Here is a 12,385-nt window from a genome sequence, read left to right as displayed (position 1 = left end):
TTTCCTCGAGAAGACACCCAAGCTGGGACTGAAAGGCAGAAATGAAGCTGGCAACACGGGGAAGAGGAGAGGAGGATGAGGGAGGACAAACACAGCAGACAAGAGGCAGCAAGCTGGCTCTAGGTACCACTGAAGCCCGGTCCAGTTGGTCCCACCAGGGCTGATGCGCAGGGATCCGGGGAAAGGTCGGCTGCAAAGGAGCAGACCTGGGCTGGAGGCACCTCTGCCCCGGCTGCTGCCTGACTTGCCCATTAGGAGTCCTGGGCTTGCCTTGTTCATCTCAAAGCGGGCTGCGGGGCAGACGCGGGGGCTGGGGAGCAGACTCCACACCTGGGGCCTAGTGCTGCAGGATACTGCTTCTCCTGGCAGGCCTCCCCAGCTCCTCTGATGCCCTCAGGACAATTAGGAACTCTGCTGATCCCACGCAGATGACAACAGCTCAGAAGAAAAAAGGACTGTGGGAGCGTCAGAAGGAACAGTGGGCAGGCAAAGAGATGGAAGGATAACAAGTTTCATCATGTAGGTGTAAAAAACCCCATGAACCTAGATGAGTGCCCTGGGACCACAGTATTACTGTGGCCAACATGAATTACAGAATAGGAGACGCCTTTAATTGATAATTAACTCAGCACCAATGGGCATGCAATTTCTTTGTGGTGTGATTTCCCAGCAGAAGAGAACACTTCAGAAGGCACCCCGTGGATATGAGTCTCTCCCATTTATGTCTGCTTTACTTGCTCATCTCACCTACAGTCATTTTCATCCTGTCCTCACATCCATAAACCTTCTTATATAAAAAGGTGCCAACGAGGTCTCAATGTCAAATAATGGCAGAGAACATGACCTCTAAAGCAGTTCCTCGGGCCCCCTCGTAAAAGCAACTAGCAAACTTCTTAGAACCACAGAGTAAAAGAATCAGGTGCTGTTTCACGTAGGCCCTCCCCGTCTCACCCGCACCCTCCCCAATGTACAGAGGATGGATCCGTGTGCCTCATTAGCAGACATCCCTGTAGCTGTGACTAGAATTCGAGCCAACTGGCCCACACTGCTTTTTCCAGCCTTGAACTTCATCCTAGGAAGAGCAACCATCAGCCAGGCAATGGACCGCAGGCAGAGGCAGGTCAAGGGACTGGCCTGGGGTTCCACAGCCTGTAAGCCAGGCCTGCTGACCTGCCAGGCCGGGTATTTATGCATCTCCCATCCAGCCATCCAACATTTATTGAGCACCTGCTGGGAATTCTTCAGAGAATAAAAGACTAAGGTCTCTGCCCTTCTGCAGGAGCTTACAATCCAGTTGGGGATGGTGTTAAGATATTAAATAAGAAGAAGGGAGCAGAAGGGCGTATGGTCCTTAGAGGGAAATGCCCTCAGTCATGGTGCCTCTGCACACCCTGGTCGTTGGTTTGGGGGTACAGGTGCAAGAATAATACAGGAATGACTTGGATAGAAAGGAGATACTGGGAAGTACCACAGGAGTGCTCAAGAAGAGCCTCAGGGGACTTCCCTGGTGGTCCAGTGGTTAAGACTCCACGCTCCCAATGCAGGGGGCCCAGGATCCATCCCTGGTCAGGGAACTAGATCCCACATGCCGCAAATAAAAACAAAAAAGATCCCGCATGCCACAACAAAGAGCTCGTACATGGCAGTGCGGATCCCGCGTGCCACAGCAAAGACCCGGTGCAGCCAAATAAATAAATAAATATTAAAAACAAAAAAACAAAACCATACCAAATGTTAAATTCAAAACACAACACAGTAGCATTCATATAAAAAAAAAAAAAAAAAAGAAGAGCCTCAGGTGAAATACGGCCTATCAGCTAGTCTCTGCTCAGCAGCCAACGCTATGAACATGTCTGAAGAGAGATGTTTCATCCAATGATGATTTGCTTCTTTTAATTTTTATTTATTCTATTGACGGCCCCACGGAAGAGAGGAAAGGAGAAAAACAAAGAGTCCAGGGTCAGGGTCAGATCATGGCTTAGCACAGGCCGCTAGGCAGAGAGCGCCTTCCCGTCTGGCCCCGGGCCTCAGGCCCCCTTAGTTACTTCCAGACGCCCAGTGATGCCCACAGTCAGCGGGTCCTGTTACAGCCAGGTGTGTGCAGCCAGCTCACTCCCTGGGAGTCACTCCGACTTGCGCGAAGACAGGCCAGTGCCTCTCCTCCAGGGCACTAAGCCGGTGCTCACGGCCTCCAGCTCCTCACTCCATATGGGGGCTCTGGCCCAGGGCAGAGGACAAGGATCCACCTGCTTCCTGGCCTCCTCCCAGCAGCTCTAGCCTGAAGAACCCGCTGTATGCAGGCCTTTACAGGAGATTTTGATGGAGCACCGTGGGCCCACGCCTGGGTCAGAGCTCCGCCCCTCCTTCCCTTCTGTGGGTGGCTCCTCTCCCATGCCAATCCTGTGCTGTGGTGGGCGCGGTCATGCCCCTCCTCCAGGACCCTCCCCTTGCTATCCTGACGGCCCCAGGGATGGGACCTGGCAACTAGCCCACTGTGCCAATAAAGGCCCTTTCCAGGAGAGAGAACTTCTCCATGTGGAAGAGTCAGTTTTACACGGAGTCAGGTGACCTCGGAACCCGCACCTCCTGCCATCCGTGCCCTAGTTGTTTAGTTATCCTGCTGTTGTTTAGTTGTCAGCTCTTCCTCTGATTACACAGACACGCTGGCAGGTTGCAGACAGGTGTCAGGGACACACACACAGGTGTCCCAGGGCAGGTGGGCAAGTGTTGGCTGACCTCTGTCTCCACGGCTCTGCACTCAGCTGCCCCAGAGGTCTCACCACTGACTGCGCCAGCAAAGAACCTGGTGGGGCCAACATGTGGCCCCAGCACCTGCTTTTCACCTTCCTAGCTCCACAGCTTGACTCACGCTTGTTGGGACCTCAGCCCCGGGCTGGTCACCTCCCTAGGGGACTACAGTCACCTCTTCCTTGTGCCACTCAAGTCTGTCCTCACTCAGCCCTGGGGCCACAACTCCCTTAAATAATTCTGCTTATCCAAGATGGTGCCTTCTCATAAGTTAAACACCCCTAGTCCTGTCACCTGATGTCTCCGATCTCTTCCTCCCAATAGTCCAAAAGGCTCTTGAATTCTCTCCTTCACTGGCCTGCCAAAGAATGATTTGCTCTGACAGGTAATTCCCACAATTCCCTTTGTGTTCCTCAATCCACTAAGGCATCTTGAATGCCCTTTCTGTCTCCAGCCTGCACTGAACATAAAAATGTGTGTAATTCTCAAATAAAAACCAGAACTACACCACCAGAGCCCCCCCAACAGGGTGGGCCTCGTGCGGCTGAGGACCCAGTTCCTGTCCTAGGCTGTCTGCAAGCTCTTGTCTCCTCCCTGCCTGACCCCCGTCTGACAACTGAGACCCAAGTCCACAGGACGGCCAGAGTGCAGGGGCAGGAGACCCACCGTGACCTGAGCCTGAGCCCAGCTGCGGACTCCTGGAGGGGCCAGGAAACCTCACACTCCTATGGGACCACTGGTAACTGGCCTTGACCTAACCGGGTCCCTCGGGTTAGACGCTGCGAGCACCAAGGACTCCAAATCATGACAGAGACTAGAAATCAGAGAGACGTTCAAGACAGGTCCCCAGAAAGAGCTATGAAGAGAACCTCAGACATCCTTAACCATCTCAGGGCCTGGATCCCCTCTACCTTACCTCTGAGAATCCGATAAGAGCTACTGATCCTCAGCCCTGAAAAAGGACTGCATACACTTACTTTTAAATTTGATTTCTCGGGGTTCACAGCACCCCTGAAACCATGTGAGACAATGCAGATGTCCATGAACTCAGGCTAAGAACTCAGTGTACCTGGAAATAGGTTTCCCATTTCAACACCCTTGAGAAGAGATTTTTTTCTTTTTTACAAAATGAAAAGGGATCTTTACAATTCATATAAACACGTGTTCATCCTAAAATAGCCATCAATACTAAGGTATAAAAAGAAGTGAGTCATGCATATTCGTCCCACCCAGAGAACCCACAGTGAATGCTGCAGTGTGTGTGTGGCTGGATGTCCTGGCAGAGGTGAAACTGTCCTCCTGTCCCTGCTCCGGTGGGAATGGTGACAGGGTCACTATGGCCCAAGGGCATTGTTCCTCCTTCCCCAAGAGCAAAAAGTTTTCTGTCTCAAAGGTCTGCACCCCATTGAGGCCACCAAACCAACGGCTCAGAGAGGTGGGTCAAGGCTGGTCATTTGCTTCTGTGAAAAGGGTCCAAAGGAAGAGCGGTCAGGTGGGTGGGAAAGCCTTGGGGAGGCCACCTCAGTGAGAGACCACGCACTGCGGGGGGCAATGGGGCCTCAGGCATCTGGACGCTGTGAAGACTGGCCATCTCACTCTCTGCTAGATACCTGAGACTGGGGAGAAGCAAAGCGGGGTTCCAGGTTCCCCAAGAGGCAAAACCCCTGGCCAGTGGGGTCCAGCCCCTCAGATGGCATAGAAAAAAGAGGGAGGGAGACAGGGAGGGCAAGAGGTGATGCCGGAGCCCAAAACAGTTAATTCAGAGAGGGCCCTGCATTGTGGCCAACTCCCCGTCCTTCCCACTCCGGGCGGCCTGGCTCTGCTGGGCCCCAGTGAGGCATCGTGTGCCGGGGCCACACTGGCAGGAAGGATGGTGAGACGGTTCCAGAGCTCTCTCTGTGTGCATTCCTGACTTCACCTTCTTATTCGGGATTCAGATTCTGTCCCCCAAGACCCCACTGCTGATCAGTCTCAAAAACCTGCCCCTCCAACCCCTTCCCCATGGTGGGACGCTACCAAGACCACAGGGCTCTGCCTCTGATTACAACTACCTCACTTCAAGTTTTTTTTTTTTGTTTAATGTCGTCAGCTTGGAGCACTGTTGCCAAGACAACAGGAGTGGGGCCCAAGCTGATGAGTGCAAACTCCACCTGGGCAGACTCTCACTGCATCCCTCGCTCACCTCCACTCAGTGGGTGTTCCAATGTCAACATCCTGCAGCTTCCTTTCCTACTTTGTCTCTCTCTTCATACAGTCTTGGCGATTGGCACATGTTATCCTGAATTCACTGACTCATTTTTACTAACACTTCCTAGTTTTACTAACTAGCCTGGATAGTTTCCTCTCCTCTAAAACGGGAGATTCCCCTTATCAATATTGCTGACTACACACACACACACACACACACACATAAAAGTACATGTCCTTTTAGTAGATATATTATGGACAACCTTCCAAGTCAATACAGACAGGTCTATGTAAACATGGTATAATGGATGCAGCAGTATTTCCTGTTGGACACTTTGGTTGTCTACCCCTTTTTCCTATTATAAGCAGTGATGAAATAAACATCTTTGAGCATACATCTCTGTCCTCCGTCTATTCTTAGGAGAAATTCTCTAAGATCAGAAACAAGGAAGGAGGGAAGGAAAGAAGGAAGAAAGGAAGGGAGGGAGAGAGGGAGGGTGAAGGAGAGAGCGGGAAGCAGGGAGGGGGGAGAAAGAAAGAAAGAGACAGAAACAATGTCTCCACCCTGGAAGAAAACTAGAAAGAACCCATGGACATAAATGTGTCCCATTTTTAGTTCGTGGAAGGGCCTGCGTGGTACATGATACTCTCACCTCCTCCAATAATAACTGTGACATAAGCTTAAGACGTTATGATAAAAGCTGATTTGTCAGATTTAATTTTGTCACTTACCTACAGAATTTTTCCTACCCAAAGATATTTAACTCTATGTGGTAGCTGGGCATGAAACATTCAAAGAAAAAGCAAAATTAAAACTCTCAGAAATCAAAGAAAATAAATCTCCAAGAAAAGGATCAAGATTAATTTAAAAAATACTAAATAAAGAATTTATTTAGAACCTATGAACCCTTAGGTTAAAAATGCAAGCCCTCATTTTAAATTTCTCGTTTTTTGGACTTTGACTCACCAAAATAAAGACCCAGGAAGAACCTTATTGTGTTTTTAAAATACACAGTACATTAGAGCCTTGGCATCCTAAGGGTTGCATCCCCAAACTTTTGCCACCAAAACATATTAAGATCTTCATGAATCCCCAAATTTACACACGTCACCCGGACACATGCTTTCCTCCATAAAATGTACACAGGACAGAGAAGAGAGAATGACAAAGCCCCGCAGCTTTGCAGGGCGGGACGCAGGACCAGCCCAAGGTGCCCACTCACAGCTATGATTACGTGCATTTGTGCCTCAGCAAAATCCCCGCCACCATACGCCACGGACCTTCGGGGGTGCCCACGAAGAGCTGCAGCTGCAAATGCCAACAGCCGACCTCGAAGGGCGGCAGGCTGAGGCCCCAGCTCTTCCCCCTGCTGCGCTCCCACCCGGCTGCCGGGGCTTGTCCTGCTTCTCTGCTTGCTCAGGGTGCTCTCCCCGGGCCTCCTCATCCAGGGCCAACAGCTCCACGTGGTCGACCTCCCAGAATGTGCGCCGGGTACTTCCTTCGGCCTTTGGCACACTTAAGCCAGGTGGAGGGGCCATCTGTGTGAGCGGCTGCGTGGACGCATGAATGAAGGCAACATCCACTGAACCACCGAGCCAGAATCCTACACGGCATGGCAGAGCCTTCCCTTCTCTTTCTTCACCCCCATCCCGCTGCACCGCCCCATCATTTAGCTGAAAGTCCACAGAATCACCTGATGCTCTCAGCTTTGCTCCTTCCTTTCGGGGCCAACACCTTCATCGGAGCCACTCCCAGCCTTTAACTGGAGGAGGAAAGTGGCCCCGAGTTGTCTCTCAGTATCAGCCTCCCACCGGCCTCTGAATGGGCAGCACCCAAACTCTGTGTACATTAGAACCCCCAGGGAGTTCTACTCCCACAGTTCTGATTCTATGGGGAGGGGCACAAATGTGCTCTTTTTTTGGTTTTGGAACATGCCTTTTAACAGACGCCCGGGGCTACTCTGATTAAAGTGCTCAGGAGACCACTCTCTGGCAAACACTGTACCAGACTGTGGTCTTTCCCAGACAAATCTAATGATATGCTGTCTTCCCTGCTTCAGTGGCTCCCCATACTTTCACGATATAACACGGTGATGGAGGTGGCCTGGGCCTTTGTCCACCTTCACAGCTACACACCGGTGACTAACCTGGTCCGGCTCTCTCCTGCCCTGCCTTTGCACACCCACCTCCATCTGCCAGGAATGCCCTTCCCAGCTTCCTCTTTGGACAACTCCAACTCATCCCTCAAGGCTGAAGCGCGGATGTCACCTCCTCTGGGAATGAGTCTTCCCTGACCTCCTACGCTGGATTGGCTTCTTGTCCTTCATCCGCCCATGTCACCCTGTCACGAGTCATCTCTCATTCATTTTATTTAACAAACGTGCATAGAGTGATTATTATGTGCCAGGAACTGTTCTAGGTGTGTTATAAATACCCTTTACCAACCCAGTGAAATAGGAACTCTCATTATCCCCATTTTACAGATGAGGAAACCGAGGCACAGAGAGGGTAGGGAACGTGCCTGAGCTCACATAGCTGCTAAGTGGCAGGACAGGGACTCGACCCAGGCAGTCTGGCTCTGGAGTCCACGTTCTTTCCCACTTCCTCGTGGGGCTGCCTCTTTCCTGTCCTAGCATATTGTACACTGTGTTCCAAGTATCTGCTCGGGATTCTCCTCCACCAGACAGACAGCTCCTGTGGCTCCTAGGAGATGAAACGCCCAGCCCTGGCCCAGTGCACAGTGGAATGTTTGCTGAAGGACAAAGCTATGCAAACTCATGGCACTGGATCAACAACGAAAGGTAAAATTCCCAGAACCTCAGAGTCTGAAGAGGTTTTAAATGGGATCAGGTCCAGTGACCTGCCTACTGTCCTATTCTGCATAGAGCGACGCTCCAGGGTGTGCACACAGCCCGCTCCACCTCCGCCTGACGATGACATTCAGGAAGTGTCACTTGATGCTTAACTAAAATGTGTCCCCCTGGCCACCAGGCCACACAGAGCTGGTCTAACTCCTCTTGCAGATACTGGATAGAGATAGGGCTCTTCAGATATTGAAGACGGCCTTCACTATGGCTTTCACTTTGGCAGGTTAACCCTCCCCTCTTCTACCTGGGGATCTGACTTTCCAATCCGCCTTGGACATCTCCCTTAGGAACCTGCTCTGGTCAACCAGGGCCCTGCCCAAGATACAGGTGCCCAGTGTAGACTGACCCCTATCATGGCCAATGAACCCTGATCAAAAAGAAAGAAATGCATGATATACTGTTTCCAAAGCTCTCTCCACAAGTGGCTGAAGCAGCCTTTGGGACACCAAGAGCCCTGGATTCTGGTGATGATGTATCATGACAGGACTCTACTGTTTACATCGACTGTGCTTCCCCGAGCCAAGGGTTTTCCCACAAAATCTCCGTTCTCACGCCAATGCTTCAAAGTAGCAACAAGGAACTCCATTTTACAGAAGAAGGAATAGAGGCTCCAGGAGGCCACACCTGCCGAGGGCACACAGCTGCTAAGTGGCAGAGCGGCATTCAAACCCAAGGCTGTGGTTCCAGAGTCTGCGAGCTGAGCTCCTGCCACGCTGCCATTCTGGGAATGGTGGTTGGAACGTGGTGAAAAGAGCACAGGATAAGCATGAAGGAAAGGCTGGGTCAAAGCAGGAAAATGGACGATTACAAACGAGCAGAAAAAGCAGCAAAATAACAAATCATCCACAGGTTTTCATAACCCAGTGGTCTTTTCCTGTCGCACTGAAGGAGTCCCTCAATTTGAGAAGTTATTTTTCCACTTGTACACATTTTAACTAGAATAACTAATGATATATATATATACCTTACTTGTTCCCTTCTTCGATTTGAATATCGGGAATTTCAGAATCCCTCTATTTCCAAACTCAAAAACATCAAGGACTTGAAAACACAAAATGAATGATTTTCATTAATGTCTACTAGCATACAGGGAGTCATTACTACCATTTAAAATAAACGTAGTTTCAGAAACTATGAACTGTGTTTTAATCTTTTTTGTATCCTTTCCCTACCACCTCTACCCCAACAGTGTAGAAAAATATCCAACACACATAAGCACTTAATAAATATATGTGGGTTCACATACACACTTTCTGTACCGAGAGGAAGAAATGTTTTTTAAACAACCTGATTTTTTTCATTGTAACCTGGGTCTTAACTTTCTCATATTCAGAACATCAAAAAAAGAAAACTATCAACAAGACAAAATAAAATATACAATCATTTCAGAAAACAAATAAAAAAATATTGTTCATTTAAAACATGAGAAAACCAAGTTCTATTTGATTGCCTCAAATATATCACCTAAAACAATTATATGTGCTAATCTGGTATTCAAAAATAAGTCAAAAGAAACGGTAAAGAAAAAAGCCCATATATTTTAGGGTAAGGATGAAAATATAAGTGTTACTTAAGCAGACACCTTTGTATTACGAATTAGTCCAGTTTCTTACACCATAATAATTAGCAACCAATAAAGCGACTAAAAAATAAAGCAATTTAACTCAATTTTCACACGGAAATAGTTAAATTCCAAAGTTGCAGTTTACCTAGAAGCAGAAGAGCAGTCAGAATGTTCATATCTTAATGTCTTCCCGAACTCCAATGTATTCAAGAATAAAGACCTCAGACCCAGGCAGGCCAATTTACCCTGCAAAATTTTCCCGAAAAACAGGACGGCTGAAAAGTGGCTCTCCTAAAACAGAAGGTACTTTCAGAAGAGTTATATAAGCGAAACACACAGGCCAATTCAGTGATGCGGAAACCACCCCATGCAAGAGAAACGCAGCAAGCACAAGTAACCCACATTCACGTCTCAGAACCTGTCAGGGTCTCAGAATAACAATCAAGGTTGATTGTAACATCCTGCCTCTCCAGTGACAGGATGGAAAGTTTTTAATGAAAAGTTATAAACAAGTAAATAAATGACAGTCCTAACACACTTTCTGGAAAAGATTCTTTTTTTTTAAAAAAACAGTTTATTAACCATCTGGAGTATCTTTAAACTTTAAACAAGTATCTTCTCTTGACCTCTTTCCTTATTCTGGAAGGACAAAGTGAGTATTTTTAATTCTCTTTACTGTTTGAAGTGCCTGTCATATGCACTAGATGTGTGCATGGAATATGTCACAAACTGGAGGTGAAGCGGAGAAACTTGTTCAAAGCCGCTTCCCTTCAAACAACTTATTCCAAACGCCAAGTCTTTCCCACGTCCCCCAGCACACTCAGAGCACCCTGCTCTTGCAGCCGCCTGCCCTTGCTTCCGTCAAGCAGACAGTGACAGCAACGCCACCTCCTCACAGAGATGTCCCAGGCGGTGATGGGGGCCAAGCCCTTGTCTCCCACCCATCGGGGTGAGGTGGAAAGTGGAGGGCAGGTAGGTGGCAGCAGAAACACAATCGCCGGCATTGCCCAGATATTTTCTCGGCTTCAAGTACACAGCAGCAGAAGGATAGGGAATTAGGGTCAGCCTGCCTTCCAGAGCAGGTGTAGATTCATTCATTCTCTTAAACATTCCTGAGACACCTCCCGTGTGGTCGGCAGTGCTGGTTCCCGTGATAAAGAGGGAAACAGATGTGGGTCCTGCTCTCAAAGAGCAGACTGTCTTGTAGATGGAAAAGACACAGGAACTGAAAAGTATGATACCGCACGGCTAGTGTAAGGAGGGGAGCACGTTCAGGGCACCCCGGATGTACAGCCAAGAAGCCCAGACCCAGTTAGGGAGTCATGGAACGTTCCTGAAAAAGAAAGGGCTGAGTGAACCATGTGGAGGAGAAGATGGAAGGGAGGTGAGGAGGACAGTCCAGGCAGAGGGGCCGGCAGGATCTGGGCACAGAGCACAACCTGGATGTGGAGAGAATGCCAAGCCACTCGACAAGCCTCTGGTGTAAAGTTCAAGGTGAGAGAGGGGCCCCAGGGAGGCAAGGGGCCTCCCGGAGACCCACCGCTGAAGGGTTATAACCAAGAAGGTACCAGACCAAATCTGTTATTTGAGGACAACCACCTTCAGGGAGCAGTGGGGCACATAGATTTGGGGCCCAGCCTGAGCACAGGCTCCCAGTGAAGGGCAGAGTACAGGCAGTGAGGCCCACGGACTGGCTTCCTCAGCTGTGCTCACCATGTGGGGTTTCCCATGCACGGTCCCTGCTGTCCAGGGGCTGAGTTTGGTACTGGGACCTAATCCCCCTACCCTGCCTAATAACGGACACCCAACCCCCAAAGAACCAACTGGTGGGCCAGGCACCTCTGCTGTGTGACCTGGCACGAGGACACGAGCTGACCACTCAACTGTCTTCGCCTTGGGAACCTGAACTAAAGATCCAGGAATAACCAGGCAGTTTAGGAATCCAGGGAGAAGCCAAAAACGAGTCACGAGGCTTAGTGATTGCCCTTGTTCCTCACAGGCACAGAATCACAGCCACCCACCGCCCGGGCTGACAATAAAAAGACCGGGTTGTCTGAAACCTCACTGTTCATTGAAAGAACAAAGGCTTTGGGACCTATGTGCTTCCTCCCCATGGGGCCTTCTATTTCAGAGAGAAGCACTCCCCCTGCCTCCAGGACCCGCCAGCCCAGCCACACTCACAGAACTGGAGGCTGAGGCTCACGAAGGCCAGCAGCGCAGCCAGGGCCAGCAGCAGCACGAAGCGATTGCGGAAAAGCATTATTATTTGTTTTATCTTCTCGTCATGGTTTCACCCCGAATCAGAAACACATCCTGTGAAGAGAGGAGAGGCAAGAAACATGTGTTCCAACGTGGAAAACCAAGTTTGTCAACTGGAAATAATCTAATTAGCCCCATCCTCCGGCAGGGAAGCGTGAATCCCCTTCGGAGAACATTCGTGCGCTGTTGCTGATGTCTTTGCCCCCAAACTAGCCCAGCTGAGAAGGTGCCCTTCAAATTAACAAGTGGGAACGGTCTGTGAATGCTTCGTTTATCTGACCTCAACAGAGAAGGAGATTTTACAGCATGGTCTTTCCAAAGAAAAACGGACAGGATGTTTATTGAGCACGTACAGTGTGCCAGACACATGAAGTCTTTACAAGGACCAGCAAATGCTCACCCCATTCTGACCCCCAACTTCCAAATCTTCAACCGTTTCTGATGAACACTTCGCTACGATGACGCTGCTTCTTTAACTTCGATCGTTAGCCTGAATGTCAATCACTGCCTCATGCCCCACTTTAATGCCTTTAGGGACAGCTGGGCTGTGTCGATGACCTGTTCCTACACCAAGTAGGAACATGTGCTAATTAGAGACTTCCCCGGATCCTGGACCACTGGGCCTATTTCAGCTGTATCCATGGGTCTTCCTGCAGCCCCACTCACCATTCTAATTTTCTCTGACCATGTTAGAACTGTGCAAAAGGACTTTAAAAAAATGCTGAATGAGGCTCTAAATGTCCCTCCTGTGAAAAAAGTG

General features: G+C 49.5%; 1 protein-coding gene across 11 annotated transcripts in view; it reads right to left on the bottom strand.

Moving 5' to 3' along the window:
• The window catches only part of PXYLP1 (2-phosphoxylose phosphatase 1), a 69,943-nt gene that overhangs the window by 20,760 nt on the left and 36,798 nt on the right, over positions 1 to 12,385 (bottom strand). For 10 of the 11 annotated variants that reach the window (XM_036850982.1, XM_036850983.1, XM_036850981.1 and 7 more), the window contains one exon: positions 11,548 to 11,679. The exons of the other annotated variant lie outside the window; for it this stretch is intronic. In XM_036850982.1, the coding sequence (XP_036706877.1) occupies positions 11,548 to 11,626 (79 nt within the window). In that variant the 5' untranslated portion in view covers positions 11,627 to 11,679. The remainder of the gene's footprint in view (positions 1 to 11,547; positions 11,680 to 12,385) is intronic. 11 annotated transcript variants of the gene reach the window in all.

The sequence above is a fragment of the Balaenoptera musculus genome, chromosome 4 (genome assembly GCF_009873245.2).
Source record: "Balaenoptera musculus isolate JJ_BM4_2016_0621 chromosome 4, mBalMus1.pri.v3, whole genome shotgun sequence".
NCBI classification, from domain to species: domain Eukaryota; kingdom Metazoa; phylum Chordata; class Mammalia; order Artiodactyla; family Balaenopteridae; genus Balaenoptera; species Balaenoptera musculus.
Note: the sequence above shows the minus strand (reverse complement) of the source record. Positions and strands in the feature narration are given on the sequence as shown.